The 16,448-nt window shown below is 41.2% G+C and overlaps 1 protein-coding gene across 1 annotated transcript; it reads right to left on the bottom strand.

Moving 5' to 3' along the window:
* Positions 1 to 1,352: 1,352 nt before the first annotated feature.
* ccdc71 (coiled-coil domain containing 71) lies at positions 1,353 to 13,989 on the bottom strand. The gene is made up of 2 exons (XM_035764502.2): positions 13,837 to 13,989; positions 1,353 to 4,083 (listed from the first exon to the last, which is right to left on the bottom strand). The coding sequence occupies exon 2, from the start codon at positions 4,023 to 4,025 to the stop codon at positions 3,090 to 3,092; it is 936 nt and encodes a 311-aa protein (XP_035620395.1). The 5' UTR covers positions 4,026 to 4,083; positions 13,837 to 13,989; the 3' UTR covers positions 1,353 to 3,089.
* Between the last annotated feature and the right edge of the window lie 2,459 nt (positions 13,990 to 16,448).

Here is a 16,448-nt window from a genome sequence, read left to right on the forward strand (position 1 = left end):
CAGGGCAGTGTAAACAATTGTCTCGTTGAGACGTAATAACAGAGCACTGTTTTTGAAACAACTGAAATGTCTAGGCATTTTCCTTACATTAGGAGACTTGTTTTGAGTTTTACCTGAAATTGACACTGTAGCTTTCAGGGAATCTCAGAACATAGCGTTTTGTTGCAATTAGATCTCCCCCCCCCATGTAATGATTTGCAGGATATTGATAAAATGAGGCATGGTTTGCTCTAAGGTAGGCCCGAAATGCAAATCAAGCTACGGGCTAATGTTGGCAAACATCAGCGAACTAGCTAGTAAGTTCGGATGTAGATATTTTGTTTATCTTGCTACCTAGCTCTGTATAACATAACTGCATGATAACATTACTGTTTTTATATATTTGTATAAGGGGTTAAAGTACATTTTTGTTATGCTGAAGTTACTTGAAGAAAATGTTATTAGCTAACATTAACCATCTAGCTGGTGTGCCACTTAAGCTAACTTAATGTATAGATTAAAAAAATAAACAATTTCAAAATGTCTGCATTGCGGTCCTTCTGTAGCTCAGTTGGTAGAGCATGGTGCTTGTAACGCCAGGGTAGTGGGTTCGATTCCCGGGACCACCCATACGTAGAATGTATGCACACATGACTGTAAGTCGCTTTGGATAAAAGCGTCTGCTAAATGGCATATATTATTATATTACTGATGTAATTTTCAAGAGTGTAATATGGTAGATGCATGAAAAGTGCTTACTGGACTACTGTGATATTTACAGTACATTTAAGCTACGAAGCAAGAACGTCACCTAAACCTTCTCTTGGACCGGAATATTCCATGTCATTTAAGCTACGGAGCAAGAACATCAACGAAACCTTATCTTGGACTGGAATATTCCATTTGCTAATGTATATATAGAGATGTTTATGTACATTTACATTCTGTCCCGATGCCCCGCTGGCCAATATTCGTCAATCTGAATAAGCTTAAAGTCAAATATTGGTGTCCAGACTACGCCACATCCGTGGGTATGTCTCATTCAAAAACCTCCCGGAAAATTAAATTAGTCCTTTAAGATATTTTATTAAACCATTTCTGAAAATGATCCCATAAGACTCCAAAAATCAACAAACTGCAAGAAATGGACACATCTGTTAGGATACAAAATAAATAGTTAGTTGAGAACCTGCATAAATTGATCACTATCATGTGACCAGGGGACTCTAGACTTTATCCTAATGTATACCTTACGCAAAATGGCCATTCTGGGTCCTTCGGCAAACATGTGGAGCCCTGCAAACTCAGGTAATGCCATTTTAAGTAACTAATTGTGTTTTTGCGTTGCATAAACTAGGCTTTATAAAGAGACAGCCGTGCTCACCTTGTGATTTTATTTCATACCGGTACAATGAAATCAAGATGAATAATAAGGGGTGAAAACACATGTTACAGCCTTACCAATCTGCTCTTATTAACTTCCCCTGGTTGGTCCCTGGCTTGAACACAACCAGTCAGTAATATGTATGGTATTTTCAGCATATGGCAACAAATGATCCATTTAAAATTATATTTGATATATTTAAAAAAGGCCCCGATTTTGGGCTACAACATGACGATTCAAGCAATTCGAGAAAAAAAAAAACTCTTCACTTTCCCTTACAATAAACCTGACAAAAATCCTTCAACTTAACCAGTTCCTTAATTAAAATTAGACTGTAGTTTTGGCCTAAAAATTTTTGCAACTTCTGGGATGGTGAAATTGGCAACAAAAAAAAACGATGCACCAATTAAATCCAGAGTTGAGGCGGGATGAAGAGGCAGCTAATCCAATCAGAACAGTGAATCGTATCATGTGGCCTATCAGAGAGCACCAACGACATGTTTGGCACAACAAAAACAAAAAAAAAACAGTAAGAGAGGTTAAACCAACATGAAGGGCGAGTCTCAAATTGGACCCTATTCCCTATACTAGTGTAAAGGGAATATGGTGCCGTTTGGGACGTGCCGATAACAGTCCCTGTGAAGTACCCTTGATTGACTGTGCCACTACAATACAACGTTGAAGAAGCGCATCAGAAACCAGTCAACTGAACTAATGAAAGATCACAAAACACTGTGGCAACTTCTACACAAAACCGGACAGATTTAGTTTACTATGCATTTTTCACCGATTACCAGTTAGCACCGATGGGCAGTTTGCACCCGATCTACGACAGAGTCAAAGTTAATATCGGTTTTCTTTTTCAAAACGGATGACGTTGGGAAAGTTTGGCAAAATCAAGGTTTAAAAAATTATAATACAAGAATAGGGTGGTTTCAAATTCTTTACTCAGAGAAAATAAAAATCTGTCACTACAAAAAGGGTTAGGTTTACTGAAAAGAATAAGGCCATTTTAACTCTGCCCTGCAAATGGAATTGTTACAATTTAAGTGCTTACTTTCAGCAAACATTTTGAGGCTGTCGAAAGTTCAAACTCCCTAAAAGAGGAAACACAAAAGTAGATTAAAGGGATAATGGCTCAGTAGGCCAACCACAGGAAGACCTACAAATCAAGCTGTAAAACAATAACCCTAAAAACAAGGTTGCCCATTTACAACAATTTCAGGGGACCAAAATTGTTTTAAAAATTGTCATGTAGACTGTACCTAAAAAAATTCTTGCAACAAACCACAAATGTATCCTTACAGTGTGCCGTGACACTGCTTACCAAGTCTATCAGTCCATCCTCAAGTGTACAAAACAGAAGTGTACAAAACAGAAGTGTACAAAACAGAAGTGTACAAAACAGAAGTGTACAAAACAGAAGCTGGTTAAAACAAAAATACAAATTTACATTCTGACCAGCAATGTCTATGCTTGAGTGTCTGAAATCAGCACCGTGTATGACTTCTGATCGACGTTAGGCCCTTCAGTCTTGTTGACGCGGTAGTCGTGACATCATACCACCCCGTCTCTGCTCAAGGAATGTACTTTACTGTTGTCAGTCAGATGACGCCTTCCTGGTGTTTTTTTTCCTCTGGCTTCAACAGTAAAGAAAGACCTCTGTGGACTTCGCTAAGCCTCGTTGCAAAATGGACCCTAGGCTAGCTAGGCCCAAACCAAGAAGTTACTGGAGATATCGTTCACGCTGGTATTCAGCTAGAGTTTCATACAGCGGGCGTATCTGTATCACAGGGGACAGGTTCACCTGCAAGATCCTCTGGGCCTTCCTCCTCAGTTCCTCAACCGTGACGCAATCGTCCACTTTGATCACCTTCCACCTCAAACTGTTCTCGTCCAGCCGACACTCCTCCTGACGGTTCATCATCCACAGAGATTGGTCATCCGTCCAGGACCGTCTGTGGTTTGACACGTCAGTCTTGTAGTTGTAAACTCCTCGGCCGTTCTGATAGATCACGGGGGCAGAATCTCCGACAAGGGCTCTGTTCCATTCCGGACAGGAGTACCTTTGACCGACCATGGCCACAGCTTTAGGTGTTCTACCCGTGTTCGGCGACGGCAGTAACGGTATTCCTGAAAGTGTTGGAGGTTGAGAGTGAATCTGCATTCTCGCAGTGTGACCTCTCATTAAACCTGTAATGTTCGTTAGCTTCAGGTACTGCTGCTGCAGCTGGGCAGGATGTATAGTCAGAATCGGAGGTCTGGAAAAGACCGATCTCTTGTGAGATTCTGATGCACTTGCACTACTCCACGATGCGTAATTGTTACACTCCTTTTTTTTCTTTCTTTTCTTACTCTTCCGTCCCCTCTTCTTGCCTGCCCCTGGACCCTTGCTGGCTACGTCCATAGAGCACATGTCTTCCGGGAGGGTTTTCGCTGTACATGACCTGTAACCGTACACATCTTTGCTTCGTAGCACTTTGGGCTTATGGCCCTCTTCCTTAAGTCCTTGCAGAAAGGATACCAGTTCCTCGGTGTCTGAAAGATCTTTCGACATAGGGTTTAGGATCTGTAATGCCTCGAAAAGGACAGTCTGTCCCGCTGAGGCTATTCTGGACCAGGAGTTGACGGCCTTCTCCACAACCGGTTCTGTGTAATTCATGACATCTGCCTTCAGATGAAACCATTGAGAGCTCCTGAAGTCAGTCTTTCTCTTCACCCTGTTGAGAGAAAGAAGAAAGAAGTTTCAACAAATAAAACAAGACAAATGTAAAAAAAATATATATAATAAAAACATTGCATGCTTAGTTACTGTTGTAACGGACGGTAAGGGTCCCCAATGGGATCAATTCTATGGGGGTGGGACTCTGATTTAGACCTCTAAATTCAGATGCATACGTTGCAGCAACGTGGACTGCATCTGCACAAACGTCTTGGCAATAAGCTTGGAGACGTCACATCACAAAAGTAAAAAAAAGTAGGCTAAACATTAGCGGAGATGTCAATTTTGGTGGCTGCATTGTGTTCGCTTGTTAAGAGTGGTGCAGTAGCTAACTAGCTGTAAATAAGTGAATTGTTTCACCACACAGCCAAGTTAGCACTAAAATGTATTTACAGTTAGTTAGTTAGCAACCGCACTTACTCTTTTGCAAGCTACCATAACATTTGTTTCAATTAGTGTGTTTTCAGAAATGAGGAAGTCTCGTATTATCCATTATATTTGGCTTGGTGAAGAACTGCCATGTTGCTTAACAGTTATTTTTGATAGAGAGTAGAGGACGACAGATTAATCGGAATGGCCGATTAGGGCCGATTTCAAGTTATAAAAATCCGAAATCTGTATTTTTGGACACTGATTTGGCCAATGGTTTTTTATTTACACCTTTATTTAACCAGGCAAGTCAGTTAAGAACAAACTCTTACTGTCGATGACGGTCTGGGAACGGTGGGTTAACTGCCTCGTTCAAGGTCAGAACGACAGATTTTCACCTTATCAGCTCGGGGGAACCAATCTAGCAACCTTACAGTTAACTAGTCCAACGCTATAACAACCTGCCTCTCGTTGCACTCCACGAGGAGACTGACTGCCTGTTACGCGAATGCAGTAAGCCAAGGTAAGTTGCTAGCTAGCATTAAACTTATCTTATAAAAAACAATCAATCATAATCACTACTTAACTACACATGGTTGATGATATTACTATTTTTAATCTAGTGTGTCCTGCATTGCATATAATCGATGCGGTGCGTATCGTTGCTCGATAGAGCAGTCTGACTGAGCGATGGTAGGCAGCAGCAGGCTCGTAAGCATTCATTGAAAGAGCACTTTCGTGCGTTTTACCAGCAGTGCGTCAAGCATTGAGTTGTTTATGACTTCAAGCCTATCAACTCCCGAGATGAGGCTGGTGTAACCAAAGTGAAATGGCTAGCTAGTTAGCGGGGTGCGCGCTAAGGGCGAGTGACGTTTGAAATGCTATGAGACATGAAATGGTCGTTCCCTTTGCTCTGCATGGGTAACGCTGCTTCGGGGGTGGCTGTTGTCATTGTGTTCCTGGTTCGAGCCCAGGTAGGAGCGAGGAGAGGGACGGAAGCCATACTGTTACACTGGCAATACTAAAGTGCCTATAAGAACATCTAATAGTCAAAGGTATATGAAATACAAATGGTATAGAGATAGTCATATAATAACTACAACCTAAAACTTCTTACCTGGGAATATTGAAGACTCCTGTTAAAAGGTGTTATATTAATGCTGGTGGTTTCATTTGTTCTCACGTTCTGAGCAAGTAATTTAAATGTTAGCTTTCTTACATGGCACATATTGCACTTTTACTTTCTTCTCCAACACTTTGTTTTTGCATTATTTAAACCAAATTGAACACGTTTCATTATTTATTTGAGGCTAAATTGGTTTTATTGATGTATTAAAATAAGTGTTCATTCAGTATTGTTGTAATTGTCGTTATTACAAATAAAATACTTTAAAATTATTATTATTTAAAAAAGAAAAATGTTTTTTATTTTTATTTATAAATCGGCCGATTAAATCGGTATCTGCTTTTTTGGTCCTCAATAATCGGTTATGATTTTTCGGCATTGAAAAATCATAGTCGGTCAACCTCTAATAGAGAGGGGGCATTAAGTAGTCGATTGCCTGTCAGACCTTGGTCCCCCTACCAGAGGGGGCGCTAATGTACTGATTCTCCAAAAGGACGTACAAAAATTATGTAGTTTCACAAATCAAAAATGGTTACGCTTTGTTGATTCTTGTGATTTACAGCGAAGCATGCAGTCACTTGATTCATATTGTATAGCCTTACACTTTGACCGACTGAAATCGGTAGGTGATAAGAGACATTGTGCGATTTCAGCATTACTGACAAGACATTTTACAACCAGAGCTGAGAAAGTTCTTTATTTAAATCGCGATAATCAATCAATCAGTGGAGGGACGCTCTTGGAAGCTTTGTTAGAGTTAGGGGTTAGGGGTAGGGGTTGGGGTTAGCTTTGACAAAGTGTTTCACAAAATAATGAACTCGACATCTATCAATTTAAACTGCTCTAAGAAATACGCACCAGTGTTATACATCTGTTAAAGAAGTTAGCAAGGGGCCTCCCGAGTGGCGCAGCGGTCTAAGGCACTGCATCGCAGGTGCTTGAGGCGTCACTACAGTCCCGGGTTCGATCCCAGGCTGTGTCACAACCGGCTGTGACCGGGAGTCCCATAAGGCAGCGCACAATTGGCCCGGCGTTGTCCGGGTTAGGGGGGGCTTTACTTGGCTCATCGCGCTCTAGCGACTCCTTGTTTTATTTAACTAGGCAAGTCAGTTAACTTCACTAGGGTAGGTGGCAGGATTCAGAATTTTGGATGAAAAGCGTGCCCAAATTAAACTGCCTGCTACTCAGGCGCAGAAGATAAGATATGCATATAATTAGTAGATTTGGATAGAACACTCTAAAGTTTCCAAAACTGTTACAATAATGTCTGAGTATAAGAGAACTGATATGGCAGGCGAAAACCTGAGGAAAATCCAACCCGGAAGTACTATTATTTTGAAAGGCTGTTTTTCCATTGAAAGCCTATCCACCATACAAAGACGTAGGACCCAGTTCATGAGCTCTATGGCTTCCTCAGCATGTGACCAATCTCTAGGCATTGTTTCAGGCTTTTACTCTGAAAAATAAGGGAGTTACAGGACATTCAATCAGTGGCGAGTGGAAATTTCCATTCATCAGCCATGCGTCTGATCGGGAACGCGCCTTTCTTGTTTCTCCTTTCTTATTGACGAGGCTTTTGTCCGGTTGAAATATGATTGATTATTTATGACAAAAACAACCAGAGGATTGATTTTAAACATTGTTTGGCATGTTTCTACTAACTTTTATTGTACTTTAAAACTTTTCCTCTGGAATTAGTGCACGCGCCTTCTGAATTCGCGATTACTGGATGGACAAAACACGCAAACAAAAAGGAGGTTTTTGATCATAAAGAGGGACATTATCGAACAAAACAAACATTTATTGTCTAACATGGAGACCTAGGAGTGCCACCAGATGAAGATCAAATGTAAGTGATTAATTTTAATGCTATTTCTGACACCTATCCTTGAGAGAGGTGTCACAAATGGCTGTATGGGTTTCTGTGGCTAGGAGCTGACCTAACATAATCGCAAAGTGTGCTTTCACCGTAAAGCATTTTTGAATTCTGACTCAGCGGTTGCATTAATGAGAAGTTTATCTATAATTCCATGCTTAACACTTGAATCGTTTATCAATGTTTATGATGATTATTTCTGTAATTTGATGTGGCTCTCTGCACTTTCACCGGATGTTTGTTTGAGACATTTCTGACCATAACGCGCCAATGTAAACAGATTTTGGGATATAAATATGAACTTTATCGAACAAAACATACATGTATTGTGTAACATGAAGTCCTATGAGCGCTATCTGATGAAGATCATCAAAGGTTAGTGATTAATTTTCTCTATTTGTGACTCCTCTCTTTGGCTGGAAAAAAATGGCTGTGTTTTTCTGTGACTAGGTACTGACCTAACAATCGTTGTGTGCTTTCACAGGAAAAGCCTTTTTGAAATCGGACACTGTGGTTGGATTTACAAGAAGTGTATCTTTAAAATGGTGGATAATACTTAAAGGAATTTTAATTATGTGGTTTCTGTTGTTTTGAATTTGGCGCCATGCAATTTCACTGGCTGTTGTCGAGGTGGGACGCTTGTGTCCCACTTGTACCAGAGAGGTTAAGAACAAATTCTTATTTTCAATGACGGCCTAGGAACAGAGGGGTTAACTGCCTTATTCAGGGACAGAACGACAGATTTTTACCTCGTCAGCTCAGGGATTTGAACTTGCAACCTCTCGGTTACTAGTCCAACGCTGCTGCCAGGTAGCCTAGTGGTGGTTGTGACTGTAAAAACACCTTCTACCCATGTGCTTTTTCTCTGAGCAAAAATTCTGACATTGTATTTTTTTGCTGATATGGGTGCGAACACATTCAAGCAGCATAATAAACTGGGATATTGTTGTAGAGTACACTGGCAAGTGTAAAAATATTTGCCAAGGGCATACGTGACTCGTTTCAGGAAACTATGCGGATGTCGCGCGTGACTACTTCACAGGAGCGCCATTTGAGCGTACTTTTTGTATTGTTTTTCTAAATTCATTTTTCGTTGTTGCAGAAATGCCTTCTGGAACATGTGAATTTTCATGTGCAACAAACGTGTATGCCATCTGTAAATACGAATACAATAGTTCAATTATGAGCCTAGTTGGTTAAGCATTGGAAAAAGCGAGAGCAACCTTCCCGCTAGCAATGATTGGCTGAGATAATGAATGTGCTGGGCATGCCCGACAGATGAGTTCGGATTGGCAGACCAATCCTGCTCCTGTGAAGTAGTCATGCATGTATGAGCTGGTCAGTATGTGGTCAGTAATTTTAAAAAAAAATCCCTTTTCCTCCCCAATTTCGTGGTGTCTAATTGGTAGTTAATCTTGTCCCATCGCTGCAACTCTTGTACGGACTTGGGAGGCGAAGGCAGAGAGCAGTGCGTCTTCCGAAACACAACCCAGCCAAGCTTCTTGACACAATGCCCGCTGCTTCAATGTGTCGGAGGAAACACTGTACACCTGGCGTCAGCGTGCATACGCCGGGCCAATTGTGCGCCGCACCATGGGTCTCCCGGTCATGGCAGAGCCTGGACTCGAACCAGGATCTCTAGTGGCACAGCTAGCACTGTGATGCAGTGTCTTAGACCACTGCGCCACTCGGGAGGCCCTGTGAAGTTAATCCTTTCGAACGTAGCTATTTTGAACTAAATCACGTAGTAGAAATGCACAAGTGTTGCTCTCCACTTTCTGGAGGACCGAGTTTTGAAATCAATAGAGCAAGAGTGTGAAACTAAGGAGATGGAGAAAATTCTTTGCTTTGAAAAGACAACACATATATATATAAAATAGCGGTCTCCGGATAACATCTTCAAACTAAGGGCAACCACAGCATCCGTGACAGAGAGGGAGAAGCGTTCATCCATGTATATGTGTAAGAGAGTCTAGTTAGAAATATGTAATATCTGAAAATGTAGCTAACTGTCAGAAAGTCATTTTCATTTCAAGTTAAAGTGTACTGTTAGCTAGCTAAAATTAGCTGGCTGGCGAGCTAATGTTACGTGTATGACTGTGTTCGACTGTAGTAATATTATTCGTAATTCAGAGCCATTTGCATTGCTAGTTCAATCCTAATGTTAGCTAGCTAACATTGAACCTGGTTGGTTAGCTACCTACAGATGCATGCAAAGTAGTAACATGAGTTGGTATTATGGTTCATTGTTTAGCTGCTAGCTACATGTCTAAACAAAAGACTCCACTACGCAAGTAACCAGGTCAACAGAATGTTTGATGCCACTGCAACAACTGTCGACAGACGTATCTGGTAAATCTACTCTGATTTCAGAGCCCTCTCGCCTGAGTGTACCAGAGTGCAGAATAACTGATGAATTTACCAACGCTCAACAACCGTTGAATATGGCCGGTGTCAGTAAACGTTGGCAAAAAAAAGCGTAATTAAATTGTGGCCAGCAGCAGTCACCAACACTCTGGATAACATAAAAAACAGCCTAACCAGCTCAGCTAGGGCGAGTAAAATGGTCAGAGAGAGCTGTTCTCTCATTTGTGTCTGGAAGTAGCTAGCAAGCTGGCCAACGTTAGCCAGTTAGGTTACAAGTTCATCATATTACTCCAGTGCTAGCCTCCCTACACTGGCTTCCTGTCAAAGCAAGGGCTGATTTCAAGGTTTTACTGCTAACCTACAAAGCATTATATGGGCTTGCTCCTACCTATCTCTCTGATTTGGTCCTGCCGTACATACCTACACGTTCGCTACGGTCACAAGACGCAGGCCTCCTAATTGTCCCTAGAATTTCTAAGCAAACAGCTGGAGGCAGGGCTTTCTCCTATAGAGCTCCATTTTTATGGAACGGTCTGCCTACCCATGTCAGAGACGCAAACTCGGTCTCAACCTTTAAGTCTTTACTGAAGACTCATCTCTTCAGTGGGTCATATGATTGAATGTAGTCTGGCCCAGGAGTGGGAAGGTGAACGGAAAGGCTCTGGAGCAACGAACCGCCCTTGCCGTCTCTGCCTGGCCGGTTCCCCTCTCTCCACTGGGATTCTCTGCCTCTAACCCTATTACAGGGGCTGAGTCACTGGCTTACTGGGGCTCTCTCATGCAGTCCCTGGGAGGGGTGAGTCACCTGAGTGGGTTGAGTCACTGATGTGATCATCCTGTCTGGGTTGTGCCGTGGCGGAGATCTTTGTGGGCTATACTCAGCCTCGTCTCAGGATGGTAAGTTGGTGGTTGAAGATATTCCTCTAGTGGTGTGGGGGCTGTGCTTTGACAAAGTGGGTGGGGTTATATCCTTCCTGTTTGGCCCTGTCCGGGGTGTCCTCGGATGGGGTCACAGTGTCTCCTGACCCCTCCTGTCTCAGCCTCCAGTATTTATGCTGCAGTAGTTTATGTGTCGGGGGCTAGGGTCAGTTTGTTATATCTGGAGTACTTCTCCTGTCCTATTCGGTGTCCTGTGTGAATCTAAGTGTGCATTCTCTAATTCTCTCCTTCTCTCTTTCTTTCTCTCGGAGGACCTGAGCCCTAGGACCATGCCCCAGGACTACCTGACATGATGACTCCTTGCTGTCCCCAGTCCACCTGGCCGTGCTGCTGCTCCAGTTTCAACTGTTCTGCCTTATTATTATTGGACCATGCTGGTCATTTATGAACATTTGAACATCTTGGCCTTGGTTCTGTTATAATCTCCACCCGGCACAGCCAGAAGAGGACTGGCCACCCCACAGCCTGGTTCCTCTCTAGGTTTCTTCCTAGGTTTGGCCTTTCTAGGGAGTTTTTCCTAGCCACCGTGCTTCTACACCTGCATTGCTTGCTGTTTGGGGTTTTAGGCTGGGTTTCTGTACAGCACTTTGAGATATCAGCTGATGTACGAAGGGCTAAAAAAATAAATGCAGTCGGCGTGCCCCGTGACAGTCGAACAGTGAGAATTAGAAATGTTGTTGTATAACTAGGTAGTTTCCATGGAAAGTAAAGCCCAATTTATTACAAATGTAATTACGCAAGAATGCAATTAGCTTAATATAGTTGTGATCCTACGTGGCGAGTTACAATTTGTGGGGGTGCACACTATAGCTACCCAGGATAGCCATTTTGTGTAGCTAACAAACTTTTGTACATCTCTCTGTTCCATACTTCAAGGTCAACTGTATCACGAATACTATTGTAAAGCACAATTTCTTCCCTTTCCAGCAAAATCAATGACGAGACCTTCAGGCTGCCAGTCTCTGCATGATTGAAGGCGGGGCAATGGAGCTCTGCTGTTTTTTTTCTCTCTCAAAATGGCAGACAGGGAAGGCGAAAGCTACTTGAGCAATAGTGAAAGGGGGGTGGATATATGTTGTGTGGGGAAACAGACTTTTCACCCAATTTGTCCAACTTATCACCTCTAAAATGTAAATAAAACACTAATATTAAAGAATGTATATAATGTCTCATTTACATACCTATTTGAAGGTCCGTGTCTAACTTTAAAGGGGTTTTTAGGACGGTGCTAAATTTCTCAGTTAACTGCGGCTGTCGCGGCTTTTGAGAGTCGTGATGGCTCGCAGTGATGACGCAAAGAAAATTAACAATTGATTTAATTAACTATTGATGAACTCACGAGTAATTAACTTTACACTCACCATTGATCATTTCTTGTCTTAAAAAAATAAAAATCAGCGCCTGGTGGAAATTCTGTATGGCACAGAATGAGTTGCATAACACGTGACGTACATTACGTCGTCACACTTTAACGTACAGCGTCAGAGCCCCCCCCCCTCCCAACTTTTCTCCAATACTATTGGTCCATTCAAATGTCACTTAACGCTGAATAGAAACTTAGTTGACACCCCGGTTTTTGATGCCAACACAGTTGCTACAGTCCCATTAGTTTTCATTGCAGCCTCGTTTGAATGTGTACGGAACGGAGTTAGCTAACATTAGTGGTGTGTGTAGTTTGTAGCATTTCACATATGTTTTAAGCCTAATTTAAAACACATTAGCCTACTGTTCTTAGAAGTAACAAGTCATCTATATTATAACTAACGAAAACTCACGTCCGTACAATTGCCCTTATTTTAGCACCCCAAAAACGTAATACTTCCAGATCAACTGTAATGTCAATACCATTGTAAAGCACAATTTCTCCCCTTTCCAAATTATATATTACCTAAACGCTGGCAATGAGACCCGTCAGGTCATTTTTTTAAAAAATGGTGGGTGGGGGGAAGCGAAACTATTGCGTGATAATGAGAAGGAGAGATGTCGTTTTTTCCCCCCACGCGATCTGTCCAACTTTATCACCTCTAAAATGTAAATAAAACACTATGAAGAGTTTATATAATGTGTCATAACATATCTATTTGATGGTTTGTGTCAAATTTGAATCGTGTTTTTAGGGCGGTGCTAAAGTGATCTTAGAAGTAAACAGCGGCTTTGAGAATGATGATCGCATGCAATGATGACAAAAAAAATGACTAAGTATCCCCCCCCCCTTTTTAAAGGATGATAGAAGTGCTACACCTGGTGGAGAGAGACTGTAAGACAGAAACAGTTGCTTTATGCGCGCTGTACGTTACGACATGACACGTCAAGATGTAACGGAGGGTCAGTTCTCAACTTTTCTCCAATACTATAGAGCCATTACCATGTCGATCAACGCTTGAATAGAAACCTAGTTCACACCCCCGATTTTGACGTCAACACAGTCGCTACAGTCCCATTCGTTTTCTTTGTAGCCTCATTTGAATGTTGCGGTTGCGCACATTTGTACGGAATGGGGTGAGTTTACATTAGTGACCTAAACACTGGTAGTGCCCCTTGTGGTAGGGAGGAACAAATTCAGAGAGCCAATCATTTTTTCTCAATTTTTTTTTTTTCACCCAAAAATGTATTATTCTGAATTTCTCATGTCAGGTGCTTTTTCCCTCCTTCCTTGAGTGGGTATAAACATTTTTGTTTAGTCCCATATCAAAGCTATATGGTGTGGTTTTAGATTCAATTGAAATATGACCAAATAATCTTACTAAGAAAACAAAAGGGGATTACATTGAGTTAAAAAACAATGAAAATCACATTTATTTTCAAATAAAACCTCAGTAATACGACGTAAAATTCGACTTCACACAAAGCTAGCTAGCGTCTTCAACCGGGCCACTATACCACACTTCTCCCCCAGTTAGCCAGCCACAGTTTGCTATGCTATGTATGGTGTTTCCTTACGCTTTCTCCGCGTTCAACGAGAAGTTGAAATGTTTTGAGGGAAATGTCATTAGTTGAAGCACGACAACGACCGTAGAAATACAAAACATCAACAAACAAAAAAAAAAGAAACAAAAAAAAAAATGAAACCTTACCTTCCTACGGTCCTAAGCAAGCATCCGTCGGTGTAGTTACAACTGAAGTGTAGATTAAAATGGCTGCAACAACAGTGGTGCGAATTGACAGTCAGTTACAAGAGGCGGGGCTTTAGATGGGGGGAAAAATGAACCTGGATGGAATGAAAGCCCATATAAGGAAGTAGGGGCGTTTTGTGAACGTTCCATACAAACCGTTTTTTTTTTTTGAGTTCGGTTCGGTGCCCATTTAGTCTTGATTTGAATTCCGATTCTAGTATAATTTTTTCCCTCCGCGTTTCCCCTCCCTAACGAAGCCATCGGTTCACTCGCCCTCACGGATTTGAAAACGTTCCAAAGGCGCAATGGACGCCAGAAGAAAAAAATATATTCGATTGCACTTGTTTCATTGGCTATGCGGATAAGTGGGCGCGCAAGAAAGGTTTTTAAGTACTTGCATCTTGAACATGTAGTATATTTGATGTTAAATATGTACACACATGATATATTCGGCAACTCTTGTTTCAATGTCATTTAATGGCAATTATGATATATGGATTTATTGGGGTAATCTTTACATCAAAGGGATATAAATAAGCTCACTAAGAGGCAACATAGCAATGGATTTTCCATGTCCTGTAGGTTGAGGAAGTTATGCAATTCAGGGGACAAGGTTTTTTATTTTATTATTGTTGTTGTTGACATAATAGATCTGTGAATATATTTGCCGTATTGCATACAATGTATATCTAATGATAACACATCACTAACGATATTTTCAGACTAATGAGGTGTGCATAGCTTGACGTTAGCATCTTTTTATGGTTATTTATTTTTTTTATAGTGAATTTCACGTCATAAAGGCTCTGGCACATTGAAAGATGGAGTCCTGTACAATGCATATTCACACGAAAATGTATTGGCATAAACATTTTTTTAATTTTTTTTTACCAGTTCCATTTGAGGACAAAAATGCTGACAGTTGTGCCACACAGGTTACAAAAAAAGCTGTGGAGACATACATCTTCAATGTTCCGATCCAATGGCACTTTGGTTTATGAACTGATAATGCAGTGCCAGTCAAGAATATGGATACACTTACTCATTCAAGGGTTTTTCTTTATTTTTAAAATGTTCTACATTTTTATGATAATAGTGAAGACATCAACACTATGAAATAACACTTATGGAATCATGTAGTAACAAAAAAAAGTGTTAAACGAATCAAAATATATTTTATATTTGAGATTCTTCAAAGTCGCCACCCTTTGCCTTGATGACAGCTTTACACACTCTTGGCATTCTCTCAACCAGCTTCATGAGGTAGTCACCTGGAATGCATTTCAATTAACAGGTGTGCCTCGTTAAAAGTACATTTGTGGAATTTCTTTCCTTCTTAATGCGTTTGAGCCAATCAGTAGTGTTGTGACAAGGTAGGGGTGGTATACAGAAGATAGCCCTATTTGGTAAAAGACAAAGTCCATATTATGGCAAGAACAGCTCAAAAAAGCAAAGAGAAACAACAGTCCATCATTCCGTTAGACGTGAGGGTCAGTCAATTCAGAAAATGTCAAGAACTTTGAAAGTTTCTTCAAATGCAGTCGCAAAAACCATCAATCGCTAAAATGAAACTGGCTCTCATGAGGACCACCACAGGAAAGGAAGAACCAGAGTTACCTCTGCTGCAGAGGATAAGTCCATTTGAGTTAACTGCATCTCAGAATGCAGCCCAAATTAAAGTAACAGACACATCTCAACATCAACTGTTCAGAGGAGACTGTGTAAATCAGGCCTTCATGGTCAAATTGCTGCAAAGAAACCACTACTAAAGGACATCAATAATAAGAGGAGACTTGCTTGGGCAGAAACACGAGCAATGGACATTAGACCGGTGGAAATCTGTCCTTTGGTCTGATGAGTCCAAATTTGACATTTTTGGTTCCAACCGCCGTGTCTTTGGAGACGCAGAGTAGGTGAACAGATGATCTCCGCATCTGTGGTTCCCATCGTGAAGCATGGAAGAGGAGGTGTGATGTGTGTGGGTGCTTTTCTGGTGACACTGTCAGTGATCTATTTAGAATTCGAGGCACACTTAACCAGCATGGCTACCACAGCATTATGCAGTGATACACCATCCCATCTGGTTTGCACTTAGTGGGACTATCATTAGTTTTTCAAAAGGACATTGACCCAACACACCTCCAGGCTGTCTAAGGGCTATTTGACCAAGATAGAGAGTGATGGAGTGCTGCATCACCTGACCTCAACCCAATTGAGATGGTTTGGGATGAGTTGGACTGCAGAGTGAAGGAAAAGCAGCCAACAAGTACTCAGCATATGTGGGAACTCCTTCAAGACTGTTGGAAAAGCATTCCAGGTGAAGCTGGTTGAGAGAATGCCAAGCGTGTGCAAAGCTGTCATCAAGGCAAAGGGTGGCTACTTTGAAGAATCTAAAATCTAAAATATATTTAGATTTGTTTGTTTAAAAAAAAATGGTTACTACATGATTCCATATGAGTTATTTCATAGTTTTCTACATTGTAGAAAACAGTATAAATAAAGAAAAACCCTTGAATGAGTAGGTGTGTCCAAACATTTGACTGGTACTGTACAAAACAATGATTGATTCAACA

The sequence above is a fragment of the Oncorhynchus keta genome, chromosome 21 (assembly GCF_023373465.1).
Source record: "Oncorhynchus keta strain PuntledgeMale-10-30-2019 chromosome 21, Oket_V2, whole genome shotgun sequence".
NCBI classification, from domain to species: Eukaryota; Metazoa; Chordata; class Actinopteri; order Salmoniformes; family Salmonidae; genus Oncorhynchus; species Oncorhynchus keta.

Bases quoted from the DNA above. Each gene is read 5' to 3' on its own strand.
- ccdc71 (XM_035764502.2), bottom strand. From the start codon at position 4,025: ATGAATTACACAGAACCGGTTGTGGAGAAGGCCGTCAACTCCTGGTCC.